The sequence below is a fragment of the Podarcis raffonei genome, chromosome 10, assembly GCF_027172205.1.
Source record: "Podarcis raffonei isolate rPodRaf1 chromosome 10, rPodRaf1.pri, whole genome shotgun sequence".
Classification (NCBI taxonomy): domain Eukaryota; kingdom Metazoa; phylum Chordata; class Lepidosauria; order Squamata; family Lacertidae; genus Podarcis; species Podarcis raffonei.
Window position 1 is genome coordinate 44804870 of NC_070611.1, and position 15092 is coordinate 44819961.

General features: G+C 46.1%; 2 protein-coding genes across 12 annotated transcripts in view; one reads left to right on the forward strand and one right to left on the reverse strand.

The window, feature by feature from the left end:
- On the forward strand, positions 1–14548 carry RRP7A (ribosomal RNA processing 7 homolog A). Of its 3 annotated transcripts, none has more exons than XM_053407210.1 (8): positions 1–147; positions 1269–1411; positions 3150–3275; positions 3922–4045; positions 5877–5974; positions 6878–7076; positions 8012–8138; positions 14436–14548. In XM_053407210.1, exons 1-7 carry the CDS (start codon positions 84–86, stop codon positions 8095–8097), a joined length of 840 nt encoding a protein of 279 aa, XP_053263185.1. In that variant the 5' UTR covers positions 1–83; the 3' UTR covers positions 8098–8138; positions 14436–14548. The 3 variants fall into 3 exon arrangements, with proteins under 3 accessions (XP_053263185.1, XP_053263184.1, XP_053263183.1); XM_053407209.1 differs by lacking the exon at positions 14436–14548 and adding an exon at positions 11809–11962; XM_053407208.1 differs by lacking the exon at positions 14436–14548 and adding an exon at positions 11208–11962 and having other exon boundaries at positions 2–147.
- The window catches only part of SERHL2 (serine hydrolase like 2), a 24693-nt gene continuing 18805 nt past the window's right edge, over positions 9205–15092 (reverse strand). For 7 of the 9 annotated variants that reach the window (XM_053407203.1, XM_053407205.1, XM_053407200.1 and 4 more), the window contains 7 exons: positions 14854–14937; positions 14542–14654; positions 13677–13756; positions 12527–12561; positions 11850–11926; positions 10556–10649; positions 9205–9731 (listed from right to left, as the gene is read on the reverse strand). In XM_053407203.1, coding sequence (XP_053263178.1) covers positions 9612–9731; positions 10556–10649; positions 11850–11926; positions 12527–12561; positions 13677–13756; positions 14542–14654; positions 14854–14937 — 603 coding nt within the window. In that variant the 3' untranslated portion in view covers positions 9205–9611. Of the gene's footprint in view, positions 9732–10555; positions 10650–11849; positions 11927–12526; positions 12562–13676; positions 13757–14541; positions 14655–14853; positions 14938–15092 lie in introns of those variants that run through there. The other 2 variants (XM_053407206.1, XM_053407207.1) reach the window with 2 other exon arrangements.

Consider the following 15092-nt stretch of genomic DNA (forward strand, 5'->3'; position numbering starts at 1 on the left):
CCTGAAGAACTACTACTCCCATAAACCTTTGCGGCAGTCCGTCTTGGGCTGCCGGATGACGTCACTTCCTCCGGTCCGCTAAGATGGCGCCGTCCGAAAGGGCGCGTGGGGAAGGCGTCGAGCCGGCTGCGCCCCTCGGCTATGCGGGTGAGCAGACGGAGGGGAGCGGGGTCGCCGGCATAGTGGTTCTTCCGGGGCCACGAGGGGGGTGGGCTCGCCACCTTTCAAGGTGCCTCCAAGGCTCTTCTCTGGACCTGCAGGGCAACTTCCCGGCTTGCCCGGGCTCGCTCGCGGTGCTGCCGGGCTCCCCGGGCTGCAGCCGCCCTGCCTTCCGCAAGGAAAACCGCACTCGCCATAGCTCAGGCGTTTCTGCAAGATTCTTGCCACTAAGGCACGAATCTCGGTGAGGCGGCGACGCAGAATTATATATTCGAGGAGCATTATTGGTGTGTGTTTGTTCCTCCTATGGGGAGCTCCGTATAGAGAAATTCGGGAAATTGTGGAGAGAAATTCCACACTTTATTCATTGGATCTGTGACTAGGCAACAGGTTCTCACACCACTGTCCCCTATCTCCCCCAAAAAGTAGCGTTAAACAAGAGTGTTTGTTCTTTCTAACTCGCTTCTCGTAAAGGTGTGTTTTTTATAGTTTTTGAAGGTTTCAAAGCACAACCATACTGCATGCAAGTTGATCGGCCGGGACGTTTCTGCACATGTAGCTGACCTTTGGATTTGATGGGGGGGCGGGTAGGGTCAGGATCTGAAGAAGTAATCTTAAATAATGGCCTTTTGCTGCAAAATGAGTGGTGCTTTGTATGTGGGATTTTGGGTTGGGCAACCAAACTATCCTCTGCCCCATCTCTGGTCTCCCAGGCCCTAGCCCAACACTCCACACCATGGGATGGGGTGCATGTTTTTTACTACGAAAGATGTATTTGGGTGAGGGGAGCTGAATCCTCTTTCTGGACTGTGCTCCATTGCTTTAGGCACTTTTGTGCCAGCCCAGCTCCAATGTCTGGAGTGAACAAATTTGAAGAGAAAAATGACTGAAGTGTTGCAGCACAGGGACATAAGGTGAAGGAAGAGAGCTTAGCTCCAGTTACCCACACCCACTGTAACTTTGCCCCATTCACTTGTAGACATACCAATAAACAGATATTTCTAAAAGACATTGGCTGGGTAACATGATTAGTGTCTTCAGGCTGTTGTCTTTGATGTATCAAAGAGTGCTCCAGGTTATAGTTATTTGCTCCACAATTTTTCTTTTAGCTATTCCAGTTAAGTTCTCTGAAGAGCATCATTTCCCTCACTACCTCTATGTAAAGGAGCACAAAGTCAGGGAGGACACAGATGTGAAGAGGCCTCAAAACCGCACACTTTTTGTCTTGAATGTTCCCTCATATTGTACAAAGGTGAGTTTATTGGGGGGGGAGGGGATTATATGAGGGCCCCAGCAACCTGTAAACCAAGCCAAGAAGAGAACAAATATTAATACAATAGTACCTCTACTTACGGACACAATCTGTTCCGGGGTGCCATTTGCACCCCAAAAAGTCCATAAGTAGAGCGCCACTTCTGCATGCGCACATGACATGATAGAGCGCTCCTGCGCATGTGTGAAGTGCACAGATCGCTGCTGCGTGAATCAGAGAACCCGGACGTAAACACTTCTGGGTTTGCCACGTTTGTAACCAGAAAAAACGCAACGTGAAGCGAACGCTACTTGAGGTATGACTGTATTTAATTTGGGGAGCTGCGGAGAAAATGTAGAAGAGAGAGAATGGTGAATCTGTGTGTTCTTCTGGCTTTTAGAACATGTTTGCTATTTTTAAAAAGTGTATCTCAAAAATAGTAGACATACACAGCTCATAAGTTATGGGAAGACACTAATCACTGGCTGCTGGATTGCATTTGAGTTTCCTGGTCATCCAATCAGTGAACTTCACTATCAATTCAAAAAATTACAAGGGACAGCTGCAATATCCTAGTTGTCGGGTGTTCTTAAAATATAGGCTATATTAGTATCTGCATAGGAGATTGTAGCTACTGGCCTGCAGCTGATTGTTAGATGTAAATGACTAGGTAGGGTATGATTGAAGAAGCTGCCTCATACCTAGTCACACCATTTGTTCTATCTAGCTCAGAAATTGTCTGCTATGTAGTTCTCAAGAGTTTCAGATGGGACATTCCCAGCCATATCTGGAGATGGCAATAGCTAGAGATCAGTGAGATGAAAAAGAGGGAGAAGATAAAGCTTATTGAAAAGAATTAGAATTGCTTTGAAGAAGACAGTTAGGTTAGGATATCAGAACTCCTATTAACTATTCTGTACTTATGCTGGATATTATGTTCTATAATAAATATACATTGAGATATACTAACTATAAGCCACCCAAACACAGATAGTTAAATCTTTGTTAGTATATCTCACCCAACATATCTTGTGTGGATATGCTCAATTAAGCATGCAGAGGTGGCTTGGGGAACCTTTGGATCTCCTGATATTGTTGGGCTACAACTCCCATCAATCCCCACCAGCATGGGATGAGGTGAGTTGGAGTCCCAACATCTGGAGCATCAAAGGTTCCCCAGCCTTGATGTAGAGCAGGGTTTCCCAAACTTGGGAACCCTTAAGGGAAGTCTGTACACTGCAGACTAACTGTGAGTGAATTACCAAGTGACCTCCAGGGACCAGTGCCTTGTAGAGGAACCCTGGAATGTAAATTAATGTTTAATTAATATGTGAATGTGAATCAACGAGATTGGTAACTCTTCCTAGTTTCCTGTTCCTCAATTATTATTATTACTTTTGCCCTTAGGAAATGCCTAGGGTAAATGGTAGCAAACCCAAATCCTGAAAGGAAAGGGGCAGAGCAGGACGTGCTGTCGAGGGCATTAAAAGGTGGGGGCGGTTTTCAGCCCTAAAATGCCAAAGGATCAAGTACAGATATTAGAAAGGTAGTTAATATCAAGTACAGATATTAGAGAGGTAACTAATATCAAGTACAGATATTAGAGAGGTAACTAATAATAATACAAGTATTAGAGAGGTGAGATGATGAGGGAAAATAATGGGGGATGATTTCAGGTTTCAGGAAATGTCCCTCTTATAGCCATGAATTGTCCCAAATTTCCTTTTGTTGCTTGAAGGAATGTTTGTCCAGGCTGTTCTCGAGCTGCGGTTCTGTACGCTCCGTGGAGATGTGTGACAAGCCAAGTCTGGGAGAAAAGAAAGAAATGCCCAAGACGAAGTTTTTCAACACAGAAGCACTTCAGGTAAATCTTGAACCCTTGAGCCAGGGTGGAATTTGGAGAGGTGGGTGGGAATGTAGCATTTTGGGGGTGGGGGGAAGCACTCTTAAGAAAAGGACCAGAGCTGATGCTAGACTCCCTGTTACAGCAGCTTGGACTTCATTCTCTGCAAGTTCAGCCAGCCTTGCAATTTGACATCTGCCTGTGTTTCAGGCAAAAAGGCTGCTACTTTAACAGTACTGAATTGCACTGTGGAGCTTGACCACACCCTCTCCCCTTTCCCAAGCAATATAGTGGGGGAAAGGCTTTCATCAAGGGGTGGAGGAAGGAAAGCAGGCAGTGCACACGGCATGTTTCGTGGGTGAGTGTTAGGCTCTGGAGGCTGTGCACATTCCTCTTCACCTCTTCCATGTTTAAAAACCTAGCAGCACACATGCAGCTGGACCCAGAGCTGAACCTCAGAGGCAGCATGTATGGCTGGCTCTCTTTTTTCATGTAAAAAGAGATGAGGGAAGGGAGGGGAAGCATGACGAAGCCAGGGGAGAGAGCAACAGGGATGGGTTTTCCCCCTTGAGTGGGTGTTTCAGTGACTGGCTAAACCTCTCATTCTTTGGATTGTATGTGAGTGAAAATAGGCCCAGTCCATAATCATGAGCTTCTTGCTTTATAGGGGTTCAAGGTTGCTTATGTTGTGTTCAAGAGTCCTGCTGGGGTGCAGGCTGCAAAGTCCTTATCAACAAAAGACCCCCTGGTGATATCTTCCAAAAGGCACCCTGTGCAAACGGGCATTCACAGTAAGTTAACCACAAATGCCTAGAAATTCCCTCTTTCTCCCTGGGCTGGCCTTCAGGTGTGTAAGGATTTAGTTTGTGGCTGGTGGAGAAATCTGAGTGTTGTACAGACTGGGCAGACCAGGCTTCAACTCCCCGTATGGCCATGATGCTCACTTGGCAAATTTCTCTCTCAGCCTAACAATCCTCATAAGAGCTGCTGTGCTATAACATTTGGGATGAGAGTAAGGTGGGGAACAGCTGCCCCGAGCTCCTTTGTGAAAGAATGGGACAGAAATAGAATACTGGTACACCAGCCAGTGTACACCACTTAGAGGGGACTGTGAATAAGGAGTATACAAATTCTTTAACAAAATTAGGTGTTCACCTCTTAACGAGATTACATTTACCCATCCTTTATTACTTTTGCATTCCCCAGGCACCTCTTTCACCTTGACTAGGCAGGGCACCTTGTCTCACTCAAATGCAAGGCTGCTACCAGAGGACTCCCCACACCTTCCATGTCCATCTACAACCATTGTCAGTCCTGGTAGAACATAGGCTTTCCCCAGCCTCTGTGCTGTATAGTCAGACTGCCTTTGATTTGTTAAACAATCAAGGAAGAGAATGCGGAGCCACTCCCTGATCCATCTCCTGTCCTGTGACATTGTCTTATAGTAGGGGTGTCTAACCTTTTTTGGCCACCTTCAGGGTTCACCACCTCCCTGAGGGCTACATACTGGCTGTGAGTTTCAACAATGTATGTGCATGTGTGTTTGCACCCTTCGTACAACACTTATGCAGGCCACACACACTCACCCTATTAGACATGCAGTCACTCAACACTTAACACAGAGAGAGAGAGAGAAGAAAGAAAGTGTTTCCAGCCGTCTCTAATCCATTGCTGGAGTGAAGGTGGGGGAAATGCTGCCTGTTACTCTTAAAGAGCAGGCAGAGGGTTTTATCCATGATCTCAGCACAGTGGTGCTTGGCTCTAAGCTCACAGATAAACAATCCCTCTGCCTGTTCTTTAGAGAGGATTGTCTCTCTCCATCTCAGATTGCTCCCTAAGGATCAGGCAGAGGGCTTTATCTGTCAACCAGATCAGTAGACAAAGAGCAGGGGCTGGTGGATCACTTCCTGCAGCTTGCCAGGCTAGATCTGGGCTGCAGGTTAGCCCCTGTTTTATAGCAGTCAAGGACAGCACTTCCTGTGAAGCACACATTAAGGTAGCAGCAGCATGTCCCAACTTAAATGTACTGTGGCATGGAAGGAATCTCCTTTTCCAGAGTACAGGGGTAACCTCAGAGTATAGGGGAAACTGGGGCTTGTTATAACAATAGGATTGATTTCAATAGGCCTTTGGCCAATTAATATCCTACAGCCTTTTAAATGTATCTGTGGGAAGGGGGGTATTGTTTTGTTGTTTTGGTTTAACTACTTGTGTTTTATCTTTTATTTTACTCTATGAACTGCCCAGGGATCTCTTGAAGGGTGGGATATAAATTAAGTAAATAAATAGCCAAGCAGCAAGTGGTTTGTGCAGTGGTATTTGGTATTTCTTAACCGTAGGTGCCTCTAGTAGGAACTGTCAGTCAGCTGCCAGCAAACCACTGCTCATTGACCTGAGAGAACAGGGTTTGCCATCACAGATAGGCATTCAAGTCCAGCATGCTGTCATTCTTAGAAGTACCAGTAATTGAAATTTGATCTTGTTGTCCCCCACTGTTGAGTCCCTGGTTTCAATTGTATTAAGGGGGCCTCTAAAGTTTCCAAAATTGTGTTTTGTTCTTCTGTTGTCTTGAACATTTTTTGCACTGCAAACTGATTTATTATTTGTTTGTTTTTATCTCAGAATGGATTGCTAGATATGCAGCTTCAGTTGTGGATCCTGCTGAGCTGAAGACAGAAGTGGATGCTTTCATGCAGGCCTATGACAAGAAGGTTGCAAAGGTATGCATTGCTGAAAATATGGTATTAGCCAAGCATGCCCTTCCCTTGAAGGGTCCTTTGGATTCAGCATCACCTGTCTGGGTTATGATCAGCATTGACTGGGTAGAGACCCAGTGTGATGTAGTGATTAGAGAAGACTAGAGTTTACACACTCAGCCATGAAGTTCACCTGGTGTCTTGGACCACTCATCAGCTGACGAGCAGGGATTAAATCCTGCTGCCTTGGCTGCATGATCCTGTTCCATGTTGGGAGCAGGGTGTGCAGCCAATGCAGGAGTCAACCCTGTTCTCCACCAGTGATGGCAGCTGATGGGTGGGCATGCTTTGAAGGAAATAACCTTGTGAGGCAAATTGGACCCCCTGGTGGGCCAAGATTTGTCTGTTGGCTGGAGGTTCCCCACCTCTGGGGTGAATCTAGAATTGAAATGTTGAATGGAACACATTGTCTATATTTCTGGGTTGCTGATAACACAATCCTGCTTTCTTCAGAAAGCCCTTTTCACATGGCAAAAGGCTTTGCACTGGGCTCTTTTGCTCAAGGGCTGTGAAGTTGGGCAGGGCACCTTCTGAAATTATAAACAGTATTTCTGAGCTCGGGTAGGGCTGGGTGATGTATCAATATATTGCCCAAAACTGGTTTGAAGCCCATATTGTGATACTGGTTTCATAGTTTTTGACCTGGCAATATATTGCGAGTGAGTGAGTGTGTAAAAATCACAATGAGGGGAAAACAGTGAAGCTAGCCAATGCCTTAATAGCCATCCTTATTTCAGACATTGTGATATATTGGTATATGGTGGTGTTTAGCTGGTGATCTATTGCCCAGCCTTACTCAGGGCGAAGCTGTGAGCTTAAAGCAGCCTCTCCTGACCAGGCTTGAGGTGGCTCTTTTTATTGACGCAGGAAGAAGCCAAAGCTGAGAAGGAAGATGGCATCCCGGATGAGGAAGGGTGGGTGAAGGTGACAAGGAAAGGTCGAAGGCCTGGGCTCCCTCGGACTGAAGCAGCCAACTTGCGGGCGCTGGAGAGGGAGAAGCGCAAAAGGGCACGCAAGGAGCTGCTCAATTTCTATGCTTGGCAGCATCGTGAGACCAAGAGGGAACGTGAGTCATTTCCTCTTCATCTGATCTCTCAATTCTGTGCAATATTTGATGCAAGAGAATGTCATCTAATTTGAATAGCATACCGTATTTACGGGACTCTAATTCGCACCTCAATTTTCAAAATCTTGAAACCAAAAAAGTATTTGCTGACGCCATTATATCTAACACGCACCCTAATTTTTGCAATGTAAGGAAAAGGTAAAGAGACCCCTGACCATTAGGTCCAGTTGTGGCCGACTCTGGGGTTGCAGCACTCCTCGCTTTATTGGCCAAAGGAGCCGGCGTACAGCTTCTGGGTCATGTGGCCAGCATGACTAAGCCGCTTCTGGCGAACCATAGCAGCGCACAGAAATGCCGTTTATCTTCCCGCCGGAGCGGTACCTGTTTATCTACTTGCACTTTGATGTGCTTTCAAACTGCTAGGTTGGCAGGAGCAGGGACCGAGTAACAGGAGCTCACCCCGTCGCGGGGATTTGAACCACCCACCTTCTGATCAGCAAGCCCTAGGCTCTGTGGTTTAACCCACAGTGCCACCTGCGTCCCTAATTTTTGCAATGTACTTTGGCCAAAAAGTGTGCATTACATTCGAGTAAATATAGTATTCTTTGCCAGCTTGAATTTTGGTGAAAATGTAGGAACATCTGAAGGAGCTTAGTTGCTGTTTTCTGAACAGTTAAGATTGTCAGGTGTTTTTGTGGAAGGGCAGATTTTTAGCTTCCAGCATTCTTCTGAGTGTTTTTATTTCAACTGTAGCATGTTCTCATTACTATGCTTGCTCAGGAGATGTCTACAAACGTTGCCACCTTTAAGGCATCAAACCATCCCAGAACTTGGACAGTGGGGAACGTTAACTCAAATATGCTAGAGGAGCTTTTTCCTGCTGTGACACTGGTTCTTTCTCTGCTTTATCCAATCTCTCCTTTGTGTGTTTTCAGACATAGCTCAACTGAGGAGGAAGTTTGAAGAGGACAAGCAGAAAATTGCTCTCCTACGGGCGCAGCGGAAGTTTCGGCCCTACTGAGTTTCAGATCTACAGCTATTCTGAAAAGAACGGCAGCCACAGTAAGAAGTTCATTGCTGGGATAATTTTGACTTTTTCTCCTTTCTCCTCTAATATCTCCTGGAGTGTGATGGATGCAGCAGACGATGAGGGTTTGGAAATGAAATCATCTTGTTTGCTCTGACACTGTAACACGGACAGTTTCATAAGCTGCCTTCTTCCCCTTTGAGGAATTCTAAGGCTGCTGTTCAAATGAAACAGACATGTAAATATTTGTTTTTATATTTGTGATATACCGTATTTTTCGCTCTATAAGATGCACAAGACCATAAAACACACCTAGTTTTTGGAAGAGGAAAACAAGAAAAAAAATTCTGAATCCTGTAAGCCAGGACAGCCAGCGGAATTGCAGTGCAGCGATCCTGCTGGCTGTCCTGGCTTATGGGATAGCCGCGCACAGCCTCTCCCGGGCAAGGGGAGCCTTCATCTCCTGCCCTGAGCAGAGCCTCCCACCTGCATTCGCTCCATAAGACACACACACGTTTCCCCTTACTTTTTAGGAGGGGGAAAAAGTGCGTCTTATAGAGTGAAAAATACGGTACATCAAGTTTCTTGTTCTCGTCATCTTCACCAATACACGACTTCTATGTAGGAATTTTTACTGGACAATTTGTGTGCCACACAACCTGTCAAAGAACAGCTGCTTCCCTAGCTTGTACAACCTTGCATCTCTCCTGTAAATACCTATGCTATGGATGCAAGCGGCACCTTGGAAAAGCAGACCTGTCAGAGGCTTATTTTGTGAAGCCAAAAAGAACATCTCAGTAAAATTTCTCCTCCTCTATTAGTCCCCTCAATCTGTATCACCAAACAATAAATTCTTTTGAGAGATTGAAACTGTTTAGAGCATGGGTTGGTAAACTAAGGTCTGCAGGCTGGATCAGGCCCAATTGCCTTCTAAATCCAGCCCGCAGAGGATCCAGGAATCGCTGTGTGGATTTACAGCACACAAGTTCTTTCCTTCTCCCTCCGAAGACAGCGGCAGCGCTTCCTCCCACCCTCCTGGCTTCTCCCCACCCTGCCTAGAGGTATTTAAAATTGTATGAGGAAAGAAGTACAAGTGCAAGCTGCAACAAACTTAGTTTTAATACCTAAACTAGCATGAGTGGTTAAAATGTTTCCTTCACTGAACTAACAGTTGTTACCTAGTTAGAACACCTGGCTCTGGCCCAGAAAATCATAATCCAGTACATGAATTGACATTTTAAGACAAATCTACTCACCCACCGTATGTGTAACTGGACTAAGGCACTCATGAAGAACTGAATCTGACTGAGCTGTTCAGTAGAAACAGAACAAAGAATTGTTTGTGCTAAATGTCTGTGCAAGCTGTCCCCACTGCGCCACAAGGTAGTTGTGCAAGATACCCTGCAGGTCCCACAGCAGCCTCCTCACTTAGAGCAGGACTGAATCTTTCGAAGGCATCCATCTGTTCTCTAGGAAGGGTTAGTCATGATGATGTAGGTTGGCACTGCTTATAGGCTGGCTCTGGGTTTCTGGTCCTTATTTAAGAAGGTGTTGATGATCCCGGCCACAACTTGGGGCTCATTCAGGTGGACAAAATGATTGCCAGCAACTTCCACAAACTGGTAACGCTAAGAATAGGGGGGGAATACAGTGAGAGATGGACCATGGGAAAGAACACTCAGAAATATGGAACAATGAAACTTAACATTAAATGCTAGGAGTTATAATAGGGAGGCTGGATTAGCCCATCCAGAAGCATAATTCTGCTTCAACTCCAGGGGAGAGGCAGAGAGGTAGGAAAGTGACCCTCTGCACACTGGAAATGCTGCTCAAGCTGCACTGTTTTTTCCTCTTTCACTGACCCCTTCCCCTCTGTTTTAGTCCACCTATCCAAGCAGGAGGCTAAATCCTGATCAGCCAAGGCAAACAAAAATAATGGTGCATTTGGGGAGCATCGGCAGACATCCCTTCCATTGCCTATGCCAGGCACCCCCAACCTGCAGCCCTCTAGATGTTTTGGCCTACAACTCCCATGATCCCTAGCTAACAGGACCAGTGGTCAGGGATGATGGGAATTGTAGTTCAAAACTTCTGGAGGGCTGAAGTTTGGGGATGCCTGGCCTATGCGCCTTTCTTTCTCCCTTTCCTGTCATTTTACAATCTCCACACAAGGGATTTTGACAGTTGGGTGGGGCAACCTGCCTGTCAATCATGTGGCATCAAGGTTGGCCAGCAGGAAGAGGCCAGAGTTCCCCAGGCCTACTACAGCCCCTTAAGCCTATCTTATAACTGGGGGGGGGTGTCTATCCAGCTGTACTCCTACTGCCTCCTTTGCCACCTCTCTCTTCCCACTGAATACATGGAAACCCCAAGCGAGAAAAGCAACTGCCCAGCAAAGCCAATGCAAAACGGCTCAGAGCAAGTTTGTGTTCCCCTCAGGACTTGCACTCACCTCTTTTAGGCTGGTCCTGAATGCTTCCTCAAGTGGTTCTACAAAGTATGGGACGCTACCTTTAGGAGGATTGGTAAAAATCCCATTTTCTGCTCTAGAATAAAACAATCAGCTCTTAGTTCTGGTTGCACATAAGAACACAAAGTTCAAATCATCTGCATGCTAGAATTTTCCAAGAAATAGAAGAGGGTGCTGGAGATTGCATTAGCTTTGTGGATAACCTGAACAGATCCTTCTCACTTGTACCATTGAAAAAAGGATAGATTAGATTTGGGGTGTATTGGGTGTTACGGTAGGGAAAGCACTTCTGGGGTAGTTTGTTCACCTTTGGTCCCCACCCTGCACTCAGCTCTCATCTGGGCCACCTAGAAGCTATCAGCATGCAACAGTGGCTGCAGTCCAGAAACAGGCTGGCTAAATCAGGTGAGTGCAGCTGCTGGGTCTCAAATCCTCAGCGAGTCAGGGACTTCACCTGCATGTGGGCAGGCTCTGGCAGATTGAGCGGATGAGACCAATAGTGGGTCCACCGGCAAGAAGGTGGTTTGTGCACACGGTGCAGAGAGAAGTGAGAGGCAGGTAGGGCTTGTCAACCTGGAAAGGGAGCCACCTGGGAGAGGGGAAAAACTGATCCTAAACCTCCGTTGCCTTGCAGAATATCTTCTGGAGAAGAACAGGCTAAGGAGTAAACCCTGCACAAATCCAGAATGGAGTCCTTAAGACAGCTGGATGGCGCCCTGTACACCTCCTTCCGGCAACTACTGCAGCCAAGCTGGAGGACCACATCAGAGAGCCGAGAAGGGGGACATCATCTGGGCAGCCCAGAGCCTCCATACACCGCCCAGGGTTGTGCCACGGGAAGGTCACTTAAGTGCTGTTAACGCAGCCGTTTGACTTCACCCCGGAGGTGCACTCCATTGTCCCTCAAGACAGACGGATGCCAACAACAAACTAGATTGGCTAAGCATGTGGCTAAGCTGGTATTTAGCACAACCTCAATATATTTTCATGATTTTTAAAGGAGTGATGCTCCGCGGACCCAGATGGAAGTAGGCCTACTGAAAATAATAGGACTTCATTGGAAGTAAACATGCGTAAGACTGCACTGCACTTGGAATACTACTCTGCAACTACTCTGTAGTTTAGGCACTACAGGAGTGCTGTGAGGAGGACTGATTCAGTCTTATGCTTGGGGCTGATCAGTGAAGCAATCCATTTTTCTTCATTCTCTGCCCCTGCCTCTCTTTTTCTCTCAGGCAGATCTACTAGGCACTGGTTACATCTGTGTGTCACTTACCTGATCATCAGTATATCAGCCTCAATTTTCTTCAGGATGTGGCAGCATTGATCCAGAGATACAAAACTGTGGTTCTGCTACATATGATATAAAATGACAAATAAGGAACATAACTCATCTAGTCCGTTTGACTGGCTTAGCACACAAGGGGTTTCTTCTAGAACCTGATGGTTTTCATGCATTCCTGAAAATCAACCCAGTACTATGCTCCCCCTTTATTCCGTATTGGGGGAGAGAAAGTGGAGCAGGTCACCCCACTTTACCCTCTGCTGCCAATCAACGGGCAGGGGGGCAATAGGAGGTGCTCCACAAATGGCATTGCTCTTGCCAATACCTGGCCACAGGTCAACAGTCTTTTGGTCCTAAGGCGATTCATAGGAGACCCATTGAAACTGAAATACCAGTTGTCTACAAAAATGCTTTCCATCAGAAAAGCCATATGGAGTTAGCCAGAAATAGGTGGAAATTAAATATTCCCATGTTCTGCAATCTAGCCAACAAAGGCTCTCACTGCAATTTTTGTGACACGGCAACTAAGGTTAGAGGACCAATATTAACAAAGCTAGCCGATGCCTGAGCAGGGCTTTGAGCAAGGACTAATTTGTGTACCTCCAATATCCTTTGGGTGGATGAAAAATACAGGGGAAAACATTCAACAGAACTAGATCAGAACTTACCACAAGGACCCTTAAATCTCTGTTATAAACCAAACCTAGAGAAAGAGAAGAATCACATCTCACATTTTGTACAACTTGTTTTTCTCCAAACTTTCCCCTGGCTTCTTTCTCTTAACACAGCTGGGGGGGGGGAGTTATTCTATAAATGGTAAGTTTAACCGGCTGTCACAATTAAAATTTAAATGCCTGGAAAGAGGACTGCACAGTGTTCTGTAAGAGGATGCACAACTCCTAAAAGACCAGGTTTATACTGGCGGGGGCAGGGGGGTGTCTCCTGGACACTATTTATGGAAGCCTCACAGGTGGTGTTGGTGACTAAGAGTGCCTTTTAACAGCTTAGGTTGCTTCATCATCTGTGACCCATTCTGCAGAAAGTGGACCTTGCCTCAGTGGCACATGCCCTGGTTACAGCCAGACTGGACTGTATGGGGCTGCCTTTAAACATGGTCTGGAAACTTCAGCTGGTACAGAATGCGGCACTAGGATGTTTGTGGACAACAGGCACTTGGAGCATATAGCACATATTCTATTTCAGTTGCATTAGCTGCTCAGTGTAAATTACTGGTGGTAAAAAGTAAAGCTCTAAACTGTTTGGACAAGGTTATTTGAATATGGGCCTTAAGAATGGCCTTGCAAGGACCCTCTCAGAGATTGTGGCCAAAATCCCTCAGACTGGCGAACCCTCGAGAATGACCTATTCAGCGCCTAAGAACTCCCTCCCATAAGTAGCATCTCTGGACTGAAATGGGTTTTAACTTCGACCTTAGTAAACTTCTTAATTTCAAACTGCTGCTGTTTTTAAATTTTGTAATTTGTATAGCTTTTATGGTTTCAACAATCCCTTCATAAATTGCCTTGGAAGGCAGCATGCCAGTACTATCATACAAACAAGATCAGTTCTGAATATTTAGCCACAGAATGCGCCACCAATTGTGCTAGGTCATTTTAGATCTTCAGGCAGTCAGACCCCTGGGCCAGCTAGCCACTAGTGCAATGGGCAGCAGGTCTCTAGTGTCTCACACAAGACTGCAACAGTCCCCTGCCACCAAAGATGCCAGCTATTAAACCTGAGGCCTCGCATGTGCTCTGCTCCCCTAATTGCAGGTTCGGTGAAACACAACAGGCACCTCTTTGTATCTCAGCCTCTTACCTCCTGCCACCTCAGAAGCCCCTCGCTCCAGCAGTACCTTAGCACTCTCTTCTGTTAGCTGGCTGTTTGCTTCCATTAACCTAGGCAAGTCAAGCAGAAACATGTACAACTTTGTCATCAAGAACTGCGTTCTTAGTAATGTCACCACCAACTAACCCCTCCTCTTATCAAATGTTACCCAGCCACATTTGTCCATCCTGAATCTATGTTCAGCTCTTGTACAACACTGATGCCTTGTACACTTCAGAAAGCATTCAGTGGTGATGCCATCAAACAGGACCCTGGACCTGGCAAATCACTGATATGAACCAGGGACACCAGTTATGTTCCTTTTTGGGGGGGTGACGGAAAAAGTGGGTGGTATTCAACCAAGTTTTACTCAAGAGTGGAACCACTGAAATTAACAAACACGACTAAGTTAGGTTTGGGAAGGCATTTTAGCTAAGTACCTAAGTTCTGAGCACCATTTCCTTGGTTGTCTTTTCCCCCCCATTCTAATATCTTGGTTTTGATTCTGCAAGGGAGCCAGTGTGATGCAGTGGTCAGAATGTTGGAGACAAGGGTTCAAATCCTCACTCAGCTGTGAAGCTCACTGGGTGACCTTAGGCCAGTCACTGCCTCTCAGCAATAACCTACCCTCACAGGGTTGTGGGCATTAAATGAGGAGGAGGAAAATCATGCATGCCATCTCGAGCTCTTTGGAGAAAAAGGCGGGGTATAAATGCAATAAATAAAATAAAAGAACATTTCCTTTTTCAGAATAATGGATTTGGAAAGAGGCAGCTATGTTTGGCAGGACAGACCTTGCTGTACCCCCAGGGACGAGACACCCAACGGTTGCCAGAGACCAAAGAAGGGAACTCACCTCTGAAGGGCTGCTTCAGGACTGCGTACTTTGGGGGAATGGTACTTGCTGGTCTCAAAATTCAGCAGTTCCTCAATTACCTCCCGCTGGGACTTGCAAATTTTCTCCAATTCCTATAAATCAGATGTAGTCATCTGCTTTCAGAAGTCTGTTACACCCAAAGCCCCTCACAAGGTATACAAAACAACAACATTAGTATTAGCTTCTTGGGAAGGTAAGACAAAAGTAAAGGAATTAAAAGGGTTAGCTCTTTCTATGCACTCTGACACCACTAGGCCTCACTTCCAATGCCATGCTGCCTTCCAACCTCACCTCTAAACGTGAGAAAGCATCTCTAGGGGTGAACAGCAACCTCGGCTTCTTTTCTGTATGTAATCCCGGGCCCCTTTGATAACCCTGCCAACAAGAGAGCCAACAAACAATGACAGAGCCTGGGCAGTGGCTTCTGTGGGAGGAAATCCTCCTAGGATCGAGAACCAATTCAATTCCCTGAAAGTCACACACACAAACGTGTCCCGATTAAGCTCATGTCATTCTGTGCAACCAGTAAA